General features: G+C 44.6%; 1 protein-coding gene and 1 long non-coding RNA gene across 3 annotated transcripts in view; one reads left to right on the top strand and one right to left on the bottom strand.

The window, feature by feature from the left end:
- Window positions 1-17,745, top strand: part of LOC127529624 (uncharacterized) — a 60,030-nt gene that overhangs the window by 40,993 nt on the left and 1,292 nt on the right. The gene's annotated exons all lie outside the window — the stretch shown is intronic.
- On the bottom strand, window positions 2,235-10,916 carry LOC114661041 (hemoglobin subunit alpha-D-like). The gene is made up of 3 exons (XM_051933810.1): window positions 10,757-10,916; window positions 3,809-4,013; window positions 2,235-2,486 (listed from the first exon to the last, which is right to left on the bottom strand). Exons 1-3 carry the CDS (start codon window positions 10,846-10,848, stop codon window positions 2,358-2,360), a joined length of 426 nt encoding a protein of 141 aa, XP_051789770.1. The 5' UTR covers window positions 10,849-10,916; the 3' UTR covers window positions 2,235-2,357.

Below are 17,745 nucleotides of genomic sequence, written 5' to 3'. Positions count from 1 at the left end.
GGCCTTGCCTGACGAAGTTTGCGGGATTTGATTACCAGAGCAGATCCCTAACCTCTGAGCCACCACTCCACCCAAAAGCTCCCTTTGGAGTTGCATACTAAAGGCATTGCTTTACTTTATTTGAGTGGTGGTTTGCTGATTTAGTGGGGTGTGAGGTCGGGACACAAAGGCGACCCCATTGCAGTATATATGTGCTACTGTATGTGCAGTTCAGTACTTTACATCAATATTATAAAACTAGCCAACCCACAGGTTAGCATACGCCACATAATTATGTATTGATGGGTGAACACTTCCTGAACGACACAGTTGTCCAAATGGGGTGGGTTTGAGGATATGACTGTGAGTGAATGAAAGGATGGAACCCTGGAGAGAGCAACATACTTATTGTCCGTGACTGAAAACTGGAGGACCGCCGCCGTGCCCCCCACCTCCCAGAGCGAGGGACGGGGCTGGACGGCGGTCGGGTGTGGAGGGCGGAACAGGGAGAGAGGGGAAGGACGCCCAGGGAGGACACCCTTTCCGCCCCCTTAGGGCAGGGAAGCAAGCCCGAGAGGTTTCGGGTCCTAACCGTCCAATGACGGGTCGGCACAACCGGTAATGATCCTTCCACAGGTTCACCTACGGAATTACGACTTTTACTTCCTCTAGACAGTCAAGTTTGATCGTTTTCTCGGCGCTCCACCAGAGGCCACGAGCGACCGTGGCAAGGCCGATCCGAGGATCTCACTAAACCATCCAATCTGTAGTAGCGACGGGCGGTGTGTACAAAGGGCAGGGACTTAATCAGTGTGAGCTTATGACCCGCACTTACTGGGAATTCCTCGTTTGTGGGGAACAATTGCAAGCCCTGGTCCCCATCACGAATGGGGTTCAACGGCTTACCCACGCCTCTCGGCGCTGGGTAGACACACGTTGATCCATTCAGTGTAGCGCGCGTGCAGCGCGGACATCCAAGGGCATCACAGACCTGTTATTGCTCAATCTCACGTGGCTGAAAGCTTCGCAGCTGTGATAGTTTTACACTCCAGTACATTGTGGTGAATGCTGGTAACTGTCAGGCGGGCGGGTGGGTCAGCAGGCGTTCTTGTCCCATGGTCTTGGAGTTGGTGGGCGGGGCTCTGTGAGTAGTCGTCATATTCCATGGTCTTAGAGTTGGTGGGCGGGGCTCAGTGAGTCGTCGTCGTATCCCATGGTCTTAGAGTTGGTGGGCGTGGCTCTGTGAGTCGTCATTGTATCCCATGGTCTTAGAGTTGGTGGGCGTGGCTCTGTGAGTCGTCATTGTATCCCATGGTCTTAGAGTTGGTAGGCGTGGCTCTGTGAGTCGTCATTGTATCCCATGGTCTTAGAGTTGGTAGGCTTTTCTCTGTGAGTCGTCGTCGTATCCCATGGTCTTAGAGTTGGTGGGCGTGGCTCTGTGAGTCATCATTGTATCCCATGGTCTTAGAGTTGGTGGGCGTGGCTCTGTGAGTCATCGTCGTATCCCATGGTCTTGGAGTTGGTGGGCGTGGCTCTGTGAGTCGTTGTCGTATCCCATAGTCTTAGAGTTGGTGGGCGGGGCTCTGTGAGTTGGCGGGCGTGGCTATGTCGTGCGGATCCCATGGTTGTCTTGCGTGCCCTGTCGGCTGTCGTCGTCGTATCCCATAGTCTTAGAGTTGGTGGGCGGGGCTCTGTGAGTCGTTGTCATATCCCATGGTCTTAGAGTTGGTGGGCGGGGCTCTGTGAGTCGTCATCGTATCCCATGGTCTTAGAGTTGGTGGGCGTGGCTCTGTGAGTCATCGTCGTATCCCATGGTCTTGGAGTTGGTGGGTGTGGCTCTGTGAGTCGTTGTCGTATCCCATGGTCTTAGAGTTGGTGGGCGTGGCTCTGTGAGTCATCGTCGTATCCAATGGTCTTGGAGTTAGTGGGCGTGGCTCTGTGAGTCGTTGGTGTATCCCATGGTCTTAGAGTTGGTGGCCGGGGCTCTGTGAGTTGGCAGGCGTGGCTATGTCGTGCGTATCCCATGGTTGTCTTGCGTGCCCTCTCGGCTGCTTAGTGAATTATATATATAGATACTTTCAAAATAGAGCTTAAGAAATGGCAAATAAAATGAAAAACGTGGTGCCTTTCTGCAGTTGTAAGCCATCATTTTGTTCCCTTTTAAACAGCATATTCAAATTTCAATATCATTGAAAGGTAGACAATCTGGAACACAACGGGGGAAATTAAGGAACAGAAAAGAGTGAAATGAGGAGTAAGCGAGGAATGAGAGAAATGCCTTTTTATTTAAAAAAAGAAAAGAAAAGCAGCCATAAAGAAACAAAGCAGCTGAAAATAAAGGGGAAGACACCCTGAGGCTAGTCGCTCATCCTCGTCCTTTATCTGTACTTCTCGGCCAGGACAGCAGACAGTGCAGACAGGTACTTGTCCCAGGCTGCATGGGCCTCTGGGGAAAATTCGTCACCCTTCCAAGAGGACAGTGTGACCAGGATGCAGTGAGACAGAAGCTGAAAGAAACAGAGAATTTTATATAAACAGTACAGTATCTAAGTCCTATTCGGCCTACGTTCAATGTTAATGTCACTGTGAATTCTTACTGTATACGTAGTGTGTACATGATGGGAGCTCCTTTATGTGTGAATGCAGAAATAAAGTGCCACAAAGCAGGCTCTTTATCAGAAATAATGCTAAATTAATAAAGTGGTGGTGCAGTGGGTTGTGCTGCTGCCTAGCAGTTAGGAGACCCGGGTTCACTTCCCGGGTCCTCCCTGCGTGGAGTTTGCATGTTCTCCCCGTGTCTGCGTGGGTTTCCTCCCACAGTCCAAAGACATGCAGGTTAGGTGCATTGGCCATCCTAAATTGTCCCTGGTATGTGTGTGTGTGTGCCCTATGGTGGGCTGGCACCCTGCCCGGGGATTTGTTCCTGCCTTGTGCCCTGTGTTGGCTGGGATTGGCTCCAGCAGACCCCCGTGACCCTGTATTTAGGATATAGCAGGTTGGACAATAACTGACTGACACACACACATGGGATAACAGTGGGGGAACATCCATCCATCCATTATCCAACCTGCTATATCCTCCAGGGCTCCCCTCCATTGTTCTATGTCAGTGATGACACCTGGTTATGCTGTGGTTAAGATCAGGCTCATGTCGAGTAGGTGACAAAAACCTGCAATGCAATCCAGTGACGGGCGGTGAGGTTCATGACTGGTGACTCCTTCAGAGTCCGATTTACAAATATATGATTGTGGATCATAATTCAGTGTGAAAAGGATCGTGATATGATTTTTTTTGGCAAGATCACCCACCCTCCTAATTTAACTAATCAAGTTTTCAGATTTATGTAGAATTCATTAACTGTTTGGCGAGCTACTTGGATAGGGGTGGCGAGCTACCGGTACCTCGCGGGCGACGTGTTGGAGACTCCTGTTCTGGTGTATATATGAGTAATATTTCTTGTTTGTCTTGTATCTGTCTGTACACCAATCCTGCAGTAAAGGATCCGTTTTATACATCATCTTAAACCTTCAGTTCAGGTTGGCGAATGTGCCATAGCTTATCAGGCACAATGTATAGGCAGCAATGCAAGACTGGTCACCAGTCCTTCACAGGCCACATTCAAACACATATCCATATGGGACAAACTGAGAATTGCCAATTAACTTGGAATGACAGGAGAAGAAGGTGCAGACTACATACACAGAGCAACAGGTGCAATCACGCGGCCCAACCGATAAAGAACTGAATGTGTAGCTCTTTACAGAACAGACTAGTCTAGACATTGTGTGAATGTGTATGTCATGGTAAAAGACACAAATGCACACGTTACCTTGAAGTTATAGGGGTCGATCATCAGGATGTATGCATGGAAGGCACTGAGCTGTGCCATTGTAGTGGTTAGGGTGTTAAAATGTTTTGCTCCCAGTCCAACAGCATCGATAACATTTTTTCCGTGGCTGCGAAGGAAAGGAGAATTCTCGCTGATGTCCTTGTGAGCAAAGTAGGTCTTCGTGTGTGGAAAAGTGGTGAACATTCTGCATGCAAGAGAAGATCAGACTGTTAGAAGAAATCTGGAAGCCAAAGGAAATAGGAGAAGACCAAATAACCACAGCAACACTGATTTGTAGAGCAAGTCTTCATACAAATGATGTAACTCAAAGTACTTGACAAGATGAAACATAAAAATAAGATGAGGCAAAACTAAGTAACGGAGATTACAGAATACAAAATGGACTATGGAGCTCTGTTGTATCCTATCATTCTGAATGTTTTTCCCATTCTGGCTTCTGTATTTTCAGGGAGGAGTAAAAAGGTCAAAAGAAAAACCTTTTCAAAGTTTCAGATACAAGTTTCAGCTTTCTGTGTGGAGTTGGCATGTTCTCTCTGTGTACGAGTTTCTCTGCTTCTTAATTTCCCTTCCACAGTGTAAAGAAGTGAAAGTTTGGTTAGCTAGAAATTCCAAATTATTATGGTGTGAGTGAGCGTGGCTGTCTGAAAACCAGAAACCAAGTTCAGAAAAATAATGTGTAAAGGACAGCCGGGTTCCATGCCCGGCAGGGATGCCTCTGCTGCATCTGTTCTGGGGGAGCCACCACAGGCAGCTCAATACCTCCCCCGGGACGCTTGGTGGCAGCCTCCCTGGCGGATGATGATTCCCCAGCCTGGCACATGGCTCCATGGGACATTGAGTCCTCCACAGCCTGGTTGGGGGCTTGGATGGCCGCCAGGGGGAGCTGCATGGACTTTCTAGCCCGGCTGATCAATTCCTCAGCCCCACCCAGAAATGCAATTAGGCCCAGGTGACCAAGCACCTGGACTACGTCCGGGTGGGGTATAAAAAGGCCAGCCACCACCACTCGAGAGAGCCAGAGTTGGGAGGAGGAGGACTAAGCCTGAGGAGGAGTGGTGGTAAAGGGAGAACAGAGAATAATTGTGAGTGTATTTGGGACTGTGTTGGGCCTGTGGGACACGGGGAAGGCGTGCCCCACGGCTGAAGAAGAAATAAAGTGTGTTTTATTTAAGTACGTGCCTCTGTCTCAGTCTGTGCCGGGTCGGGCGCTATATAGCGCCTTTTACAAATGTTAGGGATCATGTAGTAGGGGCACCCTGTGAACTGGTTCAAGTTGTATATGTGAAAGACCCCCATAGTTTAAACTTGTCTCCTGGTGGTGAGAGCATCAAATCCAATGGGCCTATGAAAAAATAAAAGAAATTAAACACAGAATTCCACGAAGAGACCCCAGATACAACATACTCTATCTATCTATCTATCTATCTATCTATCTATCTATCTATCTATCTATCTATCTATCTATCTATCTATCTATCTATCTATCTATTTCTCAAATACGAGGGACATTTAAAAAGTTTCCGCACTTTTATATTTTCGTTGGCAATGGTGAATGCGGGAGGAGTAGTAACTGGAAATGTCACATTACTGGGAAAATTGCATTGCAAAGGAAGGTGACTGTGTAGAAAAGTGACATCATTTGTTTGTGAAATTCTTAATAAATAGAGTTTAAAGACAAGTGTGGAAACTTTTTGACTGTCTTTTGTATCATATCTTTTTGTTTCTTATCATAACTAATTGATAATATGCATGCATAAACATTTATCTCTATTTATAATCAAACTTTATATTAAAATGATATTTTCACACTTAGAGAGGTCGAAAACGGCGGTGGAATTCTTTCATGATGACATATGCATTACCTCGATTACATGCAAAGTAAAAACAGTTATAGTCACCTAAAATAGAAAAAGTGTTATATAATATTTGTTGCAATAAATTGCTCTAGGTAAAACTGCATTTAGCTACAGTTAATTATGATAATGATGGTGGGAAAAAAAAAATCATAAAATTAAATGTACTGTATTACCAGGAACACGACGGGGACGTAGCAGCTTATTGTTCCCATGACATCTTTATATTTACATGGCATGTTGAATGTTTACATGTTATTGTTAAACTGATGATACATAAATTAAAATAAAATTAATGATAGTTATTAAAACAATATGCCTTATAGTGAATACAGTTTTTAATATCGTGCACACATTTATATTGCCATGATACAAATTATTCAGATGGTTGCTTAAATAGAATACTACTTTTGGTTGAGCACTTTTTGACAAATTTCATATCTGTTTGCTTTTCATCATTATAGATATCGATACACAATTTGACGTGGTGGCGCAGTGTGTAGCGCTGCTGCCTCGCAGTAGTAGACCTGTGGTTCGCTTCCCGGGTCCTCCCTGCGTGGAGTTTGCATGTTCTCCCCGTGTCTGCGTGGGTTTCCTCCCACAGTCCAAAGACATGCAGGTTTGGTGCATTGGCGATCCTAAACTGTCCCTGGTATGTCGGTTGGCATCCAGCAGACCCCCTTGACCCTGTAGTTAGGATATAGCAGGTTGGACAATGGATGGATCAGTGTGAACATGGCTGCTTCACTCTCAATTTGGTGAGCAGTCACCTGCTTTTTATTGGCTGAAGGCGTACCAGAATCCAAAATTTACAGATGGCTCCCTGCACAATATGGAGGCAGCGTTTAACTATGGTGGAGTTCAGAAATGTGTTAAGCACAAAGAAGGAGCAGGATGCCCGCCCACGTCTACTACAGGCTACAACACTGAGCGAGACCCTATACCCCGATTCTAAGGAACCGACCAGGATTTTGGCACCTGGTACACCTCCAGTCCATAAAAATCAGACGACTGTTCACTGGTCTTCTTTGGCGCTAATAGAGAGTGGAGCGGCCATTTTTCCTTCTAGAGAAGTTAAGTAATCAAAGCTTTCAAGATTTTAGATACAATAGGATATTTATTTTGTGATTGCACAGACAGGTAAAGTGAGCTGCTTGTAGTGACACACAGTCAGTAGCTGAATTTGAACCTGCAAGTAGAGGCTTGGGAGTCTAAAGCCTGAACCCCTGCAGCACACCACCTGTGAGACCAGGACTGTGTGACCACGAGCAACTCACCTCACCTGCCTGTACCTCAATTGTACAAAACAAAAGAAATGTTACTAATTGTATCTCAGATGTTGTCTGTCACCTTGGATAAAGGCATCAGCCAAATAAGTAAATGTAAATGTGAAGCTTTATCACTGACCACAGGCACACCGTGTTTCCACATACTGTATGTGTGGGGAAGGCTAAAAAGACAACCCCAAAAAATTATAACAAAAGCCGGGATAATTATTGACTTACCCTCATATACTACAACAGTGGTTCTCAATCTGTGGGGTGGGCCCCCCTAGGGGGGTGCGAAAAAACAAAAAGGGGGTGCGTGAAGATGTGAAAAAAAGAAAAGAAGAGTCGAAAATTTGAAAAGTACATCTATTGAAACCGAAACAAATGAACTTAAACTACATTCTGATACTAGAAAAATAAATATAGAGTTAGAGAAATGTCGATAAAAGTTAAGTAGGTATAATAAAATATGCATCTATGATATATCATTAATTAAAAAAGAACAAATTGGTATTAGTGGGCTCCTTTCAAAAAAACATCAGGGGGACGCGATTAAAACTGTTATTCAAACTCGGGTCGCAAATACTTAAAGGTTGTGAAACGATGCACTAGAACTAAATAAATAGAATCTACCAGGATCAATCGTAACAAATAATGGTGCAACAATAGGTTTGTATGATTTTGCAATCCCAGTAACCATCAATCCATTATCCATCCATCCATTTTCCAACCTGCTGAATCCGAACACAGGGTCACGGGGGCCTGCTGGAGCCAATCCCAGCCAACACAGGGCACAAGGCAGGAACCAATCCTGGGCAGGGTGCCAACCCACCGCAGGACACACACAAACACACCCACACACCAAGCACACATTAGGGCCAATTTAGAATCGCCAATCCACCTAACCGGCATGTCTTTGGACTGTGGGAGGAAACCGGAGCACCTGGAGGAAACCCACGCAGACACGGGGAGAACATACAAACTCCACGCAGGGAGGACCCGGGAAGCGAACCCGGGTCCCCAGGTCTCCCAACTGCGAGGCAGCAGCGCTACCCACTGCGCCACCGTGCCGCCCCCATTCATTATACAACCCGCTATATCCTAACAACAGGGTCACGGGGGTCTGCTGGAGCCAATCCCAGGGCGCAAGGCAGGAAACAAACCCAGAGCAGGGTGCCAGCCCACTGCAGGGCACACACCCACATACACACCAAGCACAATTTAGAACCTAACCTGCATGCCTTTGGACGGTGGGAGGAAACCGGAAAGCACAACCCCCCCCCCCCCCCAAAACACGGGGCGAACATGCAAGCGAACACGGGTCTCCTAACTGCGAGGCAGCAGCGCTACCCACTGCGCCACCATGCCACCCCCAGTAACCATTATAATGCCATTTTTTAATCTTTACCCAGTCAATTAATACATCACAATAATGTTACACTAAGCAACATAAAATGCTCATTTAGAATTAATCTAGATTATATGTGTTTTAAATTAGTTTAGGAAGGAACATATAAAGCATGACATGCTGGAATACACAGTCCCTGTCTCTGAGGCTTTTGCATGTTCTCTTGCTGTTGTTTACCAACCCAAAGACTAAGTTAAGTTAATCGGCGATAGCAGTTTGGCCGTGGGTGAGCGGATGTGTGCTCAATGGACAGGAGCCCCCTCAAGGGTTAATTTAATTATTAAGTTGTATAAACCCAGAACTACATTAAGTGGGATTCAAAATGTTATGACGTCAGTTTACAATGACGACTGTTAAAGTAGCTCTGAATGTGTGTGCGCGCGTGCGCGTGCGTGTGGGTGTCTGTGTGTGTTTGAGAGTAAGAGAGAGAGAGAGAGAGAGAGAGAGAGAGAGAGAGAGAGAGAGAGAGAGAGGAGGTGCTGTGCTCCTTCAGTCCGGCTACAGAAATAGACTCCACTTCTCCACCGCTAAGTGAATGAATTAAAACAAATTTACGGCAACGGACAACGAATAGCTTTGAAAACATATGTCACGAAATTACCAAATTATTTATAAACGGATTCGTTAAATTCTGAACAAAACTGCCAAACAGTTTGTTGTCTCTATTGACATAGTGTTGAAATATCCGAATGGCTTGTAACAGTATTAGTTGTCATTTTAAAAACTCTACACATCTTAACATTCGAGCGTTAGTATATAGATTGCTCCGGCTTTCTTCGAAAAATTGGAATGCTTCAAACATTGCAGATTGTCGATTAAACAATTCCATCTATCCAGCTATATTGCGGACACGGGGGTCTGCTGGAGCCAACACAGGAAACAAACCCCGGGCAGAGCACACAAACCCCAAGAACTGCACACTAGGGACAACCTAACCCGCACGTCTTTGGACTGTGGGAGGAAACCGGAGCACCCCCACGTACACACAGGGAGAACATGCAAACTCCACGCAAGGTGGACCCGGGAAACGAACCCGGGTCTCCTGCGAGGCAGCAGCGCTACCCACTACGCCACCCTAAACATTTCCTAGTTTTAAAATTATTACTCAGTGACAAAGTTCTTCTTATTTTTTTCCCAAAGATGTTTATACGGATAAAGATATATTAATACACACTGCATATAATGTTCTGGGAGCTGTGTGTTGGAATTGTGTACACATTGAGAGGCGCTACATAGTTGCGACGCTAAACAGCGCCTCCAGTCGCTGCCTGGTAAGAAAAGGATAAAACACCATATTTGTATAAATGGCTGTTCCAATTGCACCAAGTGAAACTAAGCTTTAAACAACTTGATAATTGTATTGATTAGCATATACAGCTATTTAGACGGAACAATGTTTAGAATGTTTATCCATCCATTCAGTATCCAACCCGCTAATACAGGGTCACGGGGGTCTGCTGGAGCCAATCCCAGCCAACACAGGGCGCAAGGCAGGAAACAAACCCCGGGCAGGGCAACAGCCCACCTCAGGGCACACACCCACACACCAAAGCACATACTAGGGGCAATTTAGAATCGCCAATGCATCTAACCTGCATAACTTTGGACTGTGGGAGGAAACCGGAGCACCCGGAGGAAACCCACGCAGACACGGGGAGAACATGCAAACTCCACGCAAGGAGAACCTGGGAAGCGAATCCGGCTCTCCTTACTGCGAGGCAGCAGCTCTACCCACTGCGCCAAAGTGCCGTCCCGGATTGTTTATTTACTTATTTAAAAATTCTAAGGGTAAATATGTGAAAGAGACTGTAATGCTTCTCTTCCTTAACACAGACAAACTACGGTGAATGAAGATTCAAATGCATTTAACCGCAACGGCAAAAAAGTATAAATTAACATTTGAATGTAAAACTTGAAATGTATACAGGGAACCCGTTTCATTTTTAAAATTTAAAGTATTAATGTAACGCTGGTAACGTTTCTGTGCACAAGATATTACAAAAATAAGTAAGTAAGTAGTAAATAAATAAATAAATAATTACGATCCATCCATCCATTCAACAATTTATATAATCCTCATAGTAGGCGGTCGCTGGAATTCCGAGACCATTCAGACAGCAATAGACCCAAAGCAGGAACCAACCCTGGACTGGAGACGAACCCATCGATCTGTACTATTATAACATTATTTTACAATATTTTACACACCTATTAATTAAGGCACACCTTAATTAAAACACACCCCTTCTGCTATTAGCCATCAAACTATTTTCGAGCCATTTCAATCTAGTTCAGTGGCAGCGGCATGTGATTATTATCCACATCAGTAAGATTTCCCGAGGCATACTTTCAACACTTCCCGATACGGCGAAGCCCTTAACAAAACTCTCCAGTTTACCTAAATAAAGCCTCCGCTCCGAATTCCTCTGCCCTGGGAGCGATGCTCTCCCACATGCGGATGATGATCCCTATCTCCGCCTGGCTGAGCATCGCCTTACCAAACAGCAAGGCCCGCACAGCTCAGCAGCGCGCCGTCTCTTTCACAGGCTGCGCGTTTCCCGGCGTAGATAAGACGCGCAGCAACTCGGCGCTGCCAATCTGCTATTGGCGTGGTGGCCTTTCACTCTACAAAGGGGCCAGACAAGCTGGAAATTCTCCCAGCCCTGGCAATATTTTTTTGTATTGATGTGATAAAGGGATATTCATAAATGAATGAAAATATCCACATGACACATAACAGTTAGCTTCTTATAGCTCCACAATTGGTGCAGAATTCAGTTGTTGCCTTTTTTCCGTGTTGTAAAAAATGTTTAGTACACTCCTAAAAATAAAAGTGCCAGTACTTCAGAGCAAGTGGAACCATTTTTGGTTCCCAATAAACTCATCCACATGCAATTTATTTGCATCTACAGTATAAATGGATCCCCATACAGTGAATAACCCGCACAAATAGATGGTAATGGATTTGTCAAATACCAATGGCTGCACACATCCAGTACCACAGGACAGGCTTTCTTAATCTGTGGTGTCCTGTAGCCCAGCAGACATTAAAGATTTGTTTTTTTTCCCCTCCATATTAGGAAGTTTTTCAAATGCAAAGAACCTGTCCCAGAATGAACTGGTACTTTTTCAAGCAATGGAGCCACGAGGAACAACACAATCCAGGAAAGTGCTATTAAAATGATTTCTAAGAGTATACAAACAACCAAATCAAGAAATAATAGTAATATGCATAGTGGTTACCCACGTCTCATGTCTCTAAGACACTGGGTTCAAATCTCAGCCCGGTCACTCCATGTACAGTTTGTATATTCTTTCTGTGTCCACACAGCAGAAAAGATCCCTGGAACATCTCTACCCTCCATTGAGTACATCGTTTATTAAGTGCCGCATGCACATAGCCTGCAGCTTTGTGACGGACTGCCTCCTACCTGCCCACCCCTGTTGTCCCACTTTCACTTGACAGCAGATTCTGGAGCACCCAAACCAGTTCAGCCAGTTCAGCAACAGCTTCGACCCCTTGGCAGTCTGGATTCTGAACTCCCTCCGTTAAGATTTGTTCCTATAGTCTATTTACAGTACATTTATTACTACTGTTGTTTATTTATTTATTTATTACTATCTACATTAATTACTATTTATTCATTTCCTATGATTTATTTATCTGTTACCTATTATAGTATAGTATAGTGTAGTATAGTGTAATAATAATAATAATAATTCATTACATTTATATTGCACTTTTCTCAGTACTCAAAGCACTATCCACATGTAGTGTAGTGTAGTATGGCATAACATAGCATATTATAGTATAGTGTAGAATGGTATAGTGCAGTGTAGTGTAGTGTGGTATAGTATAGCATAGCATAGTATAGTGTAGTGTAGTATAGTGTAGAATGGTATAGTGCAGTGCAGTGTAGTATAGTATAGCATAGCATAGTATAGTGTAGACTGGTATAGTGCAGTGTAGTGTAGTATAGTATAGTATAGCATAGCATAGTATAGTGTAGACTGGTATAGTGTATTGTAGTGTAGTGTAGTATAGTATAGTGTTGTGTAGCAGAGTGTGCAATGGTATAGTGCAGTGTAGTGTAGTGTGGTATAGTATAGCATAGCATAGTATAGTGTAGACTGGTATAGTGTATTGTAGTGTAGTGTAGTATGGTATAGTATAGCATAGTAAAGTATAGCATAGCATGGCATAGTATAGTGCAGTGTAGTATAGTGTAGAATGGTATAGTGCAGTATCGTATAGTATAGTATAGTGTAGTGTAGTGTAGTATAGCACAGTATAGTATAGCATAGCATAATATAGTGTAGTGTAGTATAGTGTAGAATGGTATAGTGCAGTGTAGTGTAGTATAGTATAGCATAGCATAGTATAGCATAGCATAGCATACTATAGCGTAGACTGGTATAGTGTAGTGTAGTATAGAATAGCATAGTAAAGTATAGCATAGCATAGTATAGTGTAGTGTAGTATAGTGTAGAATGGTATAGTGCAGTATAGTATAGTATTGTATTGTATTGTATTGTATAGACTGGTATAGTGTAGTGTAGTGTAGTGTAGTATAGCATAGCATAGCATAGTATAGTGTAATGTAGTATAGTATAGTATAGTATAGTATAGTATAGTATAGTATAGCGTAGACTGGTGTAGCATAGTATAGTATAGTACAGTATAGCACAGTATAGCATAGTATAGCATAGTTCTTTACCTATCTTGCACTTGTGCTATGTTTATGTATATGTTGCACTGCAGTTCTGTGGAATCCTGTATTATTTTGAGCCACTGTGTGCTGCAATATGAGGTATGGATAGTATGACAATAAAGCCACATGACTTGAGTTGACATGGCTTTCTCCTAGCTTCTCCTTTTTTCACCCATATGCTAAAGATGTCTGTATTACATTAATTGGTTACTCTAAACTGCCCCTAACTCAAAAAAAATGTTTTGCTTTGTGCCCAATATTGCCAGGGTAGGATTGTCTCTACCACACACATCAAGGGTACATTACAAAGCAAATAAGTATACAATACTTTGCAAAACTGGGTACAAAAATATTATATATCCCAGCATCCATCAGTGGATTGCTGACCTGCTCGTGGGGAGCTAGTGCCAGTGCATGGGCAGCATTGAACACAAGCTCTGAACCGATCCTGGGCACACACACACACACAGAAAGAACTTGTAGAAAGTACTGTCTGTGACTTAACATCAGCAAAACCAAGGAACTGGTTACTGACTTTTGCCACACCAATGACCTCTACATCCGGTCACTATTCAAAGATAGTGGAGTGAATGTAGAGGTGGTGTACTCCTGTGCTTGGGGGTCTGTATAATGGCAGGTGGGACTGCTCTCATAACACAGAGGAACTATAGAAGTGATGGCCAGTGTGATTTTCTATACTGTAGTGTGCTGGGCTGTCAACATCACTTCAAAAAAGACCCAGGAAATCAACAAGCTAATTCAAAGGGCAAGGGTCTTTTATGGGATGCATTCTGGGCCCCCTGGAGGTAGTAGAGGAAAAACGAATGAAGACAAAACTGGGTTTCATCATGACAAGCGCTGCACATCCTCTCTGTGACGCCTCACCAGGAGTGGGACTGCAAAGTCCTTTTAACTCATTCTGGTCTATGATCAGATCCCATAATGTTTGTGAGTGTATGTAGGGGGACCGGGGGACACAGCGCATCCACAGGACACTACCTAAGTACCTTCCCCAGGACACTAGAGAGCAGCTCCCTTGGGCAGCTGTGGCGCCATGGATTCCTGTGGGGAATTAATTGAACTAACTAACAGGAACTAATTAACAGAATTAACTGGAACCACTCCCAGGTGTGAAGGAAACCCAAAGTAGGGTTGTACAGCTCCCCATGGCATCCTTCACGGAACCCAACAGGGCTATGCCAAACTCCAACTCCCAGTGTGCCCTGCGGGAATACATGGTGCCCCAGGCATCCCTATTTAGTTATTTAATGAGCTTCTGTAAAAAGTAAAACAATTTTGTATCTATCTATCTATCTATCTATCTATCTATCTATCTATCTATCTATCTATCTATCTATCTATCTATCTATCTATCTATCTATCTATCTATCTATCTATCTATCTATCTATCTATCTATCTATCTATCTATCTATCTGTTCAGGTTCCAAATGATATTTTTCATTTCATCAAAACTTCTGCCTCTCAGCTGAAGCAGACTGGGTTTGAATTCTGACCTGGGGTCTCTCTGTCTGGGGTTTTCTCCACCTTTTTTACAAGTCACAGATATGATGGTTAAAATAACTTGTGACTCGATTCTACAAAAGGGAATGTGCCTGAAGAAATGTCTCCTGTAATGGACGTGTGACCCACCCAAAATTAATTTCTGTCTTGTTCTAATACTACCAGGATAGCAAGAGTGATATATTCAAAAATGTAGACAAAGTTCTGCATCATTTATCACAAATGTTTTAACCTTAACTGGATATAATATCAAAGTCCATCCGTCCATTATCCAACCTGCTATATCCCAACACAGGGTCACGGGGGTGTGCTGGAGCCAATCCCAGTCAACACAGGGCACAAGGCAGGAACAAATCCCGGGCAGGGTGCCAGCCCACCGCAGGGCACACACACCACACACCAAGAACACACTAGGGACAATTTAGGACCACCAATGCACCTAACCTGCATGTCTTTGGACTGTGGGAGGAAACCCACACAGACATGGGGAGAACATGCAGACTCCACACAGGGAGGACCCAATATCAAAATCAAAATGAAAAAATATGGCATAATATTACCATGATATCTTTGAATGGTTTAGTGGTGATGGGTGTAACTGAACATGATGCAGGGGACATGAAGATATGGAAAAAGGTGACCTGCTGTGGTGAGTCCTAATGGAAGCAGCCCAAAGAAGAAGAAGAAGAAGTGTAATCATTTTTAATTAACATTTTTTAATACATGGGAATACATGGGTAGCACTGCTGTCTCACAGTTAGGAGACCAGGGTTCGCTTCCCGGGTCCTCCCTGCATGGAGAATGGAGTGCTAACTACTGCACCGCCACCATTTTCCTCAAAGATACACACACTTATATATAATATTTGTAAGTTGCTTTAAACCTTCTGTGTCATTGAAGAATGTGAGTTTAATGTATATACTATGACAAGACAGCCTGCTAGTCAGGAAACTCTATTTCTGTATATAGGAAAAGCAAAAAAATTCAAAGTATAAAAGTTTCATCCAAAAACATAAATAAAAACAACATGTTTACCTGGTTCACCGGTAATAACTAAGTATTACTCTGAGGCTATCATTATAAATTAAGGGGCAGCAGGGTGGCGCAGTGGTGGCGCTGCTGCCTTGCAGTAAGGAGACCTGGGTTCACTTCCCAGGTTCTCCCTATGTGGAGTTTGCATGTTCTTCCCGTGTCTGCGTGGGTTTCCTCCGGGTGCTCCAGTTTCCTCACACAGTCCAAAGACATGCAGGTTAGGTGGATTAGCAATTCTAAATTGTGCTCGGTGTGTGCTTAGTGTGTGTGTGTGTGTGTGTTTGTGTGTGCCCTGCGGTGGGCTGGCACCCTGCCTGGTGATTTGTTCCTGCTTTGCACCCTGTGTTCGTTGGGATTGGCTCCAGCAGACCCCCGTGACCCTGTGTTATGATATAGAAGGTTAGAAAATGACTGACTGACAATAATGAGACACATGACCAGCTCACCTGTGCCCATCACACAACATCTGAATATAAAGAAAGGTGAAGGTCTCGGTAAGGCTGATCTCTCAGGTCACCAAAACATTTTGACATCAAAAAACAGAAAATCAACAGTTTTGGAAATGTCTGCTGTGGCAGAATGAGAGCAACAACAAGCCATGGAATTAAATAACGGAGGCTGAGAATGCTCTGAGACAATGTTTTGGAACTACAGACTGGGATATCCTGCAGGGATCACATAGTGAGAACATTGAGGAGGTTGTTGACTGCACTACTGACTACATCAACTTCTGTATGGACACTTTAGTTCCAGTAAGAACAGTACGCTGCTATGCTAACAACAAGCCATGGATTACAAGTGACATCAAGGGCCTTTTGAACCAGAAGAAAAGGGCCTTTAAAGACGGTGATCAGCATGAGCTCAAGCGCGTGCAGAAGGAACTCCGAGTCCAGCTCAGGGCGGCGAAAGAGCAGTACAGGAGAAAGCTGGAGCAGAAGTTGCAGAACAACAGCATGAAGGAAGTATGGGATGGGATGAAGATCATCACTGGCTGCAGCTCGAAGCGGGGTGCCACCATCGAGAGAGACGTGAAGAGAGCAAACCAAATGAACATCTTCTTTAACAGGTTTGACCACCCTAACCCACTCTCACCTCGGAGTACTGCACTCTCTACACATCCTTCTGCTGATACCAACATAGGAGAGACATCCCCACCCACAATTACAGCAGCGCAAGTGAGCAGAGAGCTGAGGAAACTTCGTGCCAGCAAAGCAGCAGGTCCAGATGGAGTATCGCCACGACTGCTGAAGGTCTGTGCATCAGAGCTGGGGGGTCCTCTACAGCGCATCTTCAACCTGAGCCTGAAACAGGGGAAAGTCCCGAGGCTTTGGAAAACATCTTGCATCACCCCAGTCCCAAAGGTATCACGTCCTGGTGAGCTGAATGACTTCCGGCCTGTCGCTCTAACATCACATGTGATGAAGACCATGGAGCGGCTGCTGCTTCACCACCTGAGGCCACAGGTCCAACACGCCCTCGACCCTCTGCAGTTCGCATACCAGGAGAAGGTGGGAGCGGAAGATACCATCATCTATATGCTACACCGATCCCTCTCCCACTTGGACAGAGGCAGTGGCGCTGTAAGAATTATGTTTCTAGACTTCTCTAGCGCCTTCAACACCATCCAACCTCTGCTCCTTAGGGACAAGCTGACAGAGATGGGAGTAGATTCATACCTGGTGGCATGGATCGTGGACTATCTTACAAACAGACCTCAGTATGTGCGTCTCGGGAATTGCAGATCTGACATTGTGGTCAGCAACACAGGAGCGCCGCAGGGGACTGTACTTTCTCCGGTCCTGTTCAGCCTATATACATCGGACTTCCAATACAACTCGGGGTCCTGCCACGTGCAAAAGTTTGCTGACGACACTGCTATCGTGGGCTTCATCAGGAGTGGGCAGGAGGAGGAGTATAGGGACCTAATCAAGGACTTTATTAAATGGTGCGACTCGAACCACCTACAACTGAACACCAGCAAAACCAAGGAACTGGTGGTGGATTTTAGGAGACCCAGGCCCCTCATGGACCCCGTGATCATCAGAGGTGACTGTGTGCAGAGGGTGCAGACCTATAAATACCTAGGAGTGCAGCTGGACGATAAATTGGACTGGACTGCCA

The sequence above is a fragment of the Erpetoichthys calabaricus genome, chromosome 11, assembly GCF_900747795.2.
Source record: "Erpetoichthys calabaricus chromosome 11, fErpCal1.3, whole genome shotgun sequence".
Classification (NCBI taxonomy): Eukaryota; Metazoa; Chordata; class Cladistia; order Polypteriformes; family Polypteridae; genus Erpetoichthys; species Erpetoichthys calabaricus.
The sequence above is the reverse complement of the archived record's forward strand: the minus strand, read 5'-3'. Positions and strand labels throughout refer to the sequence as shown.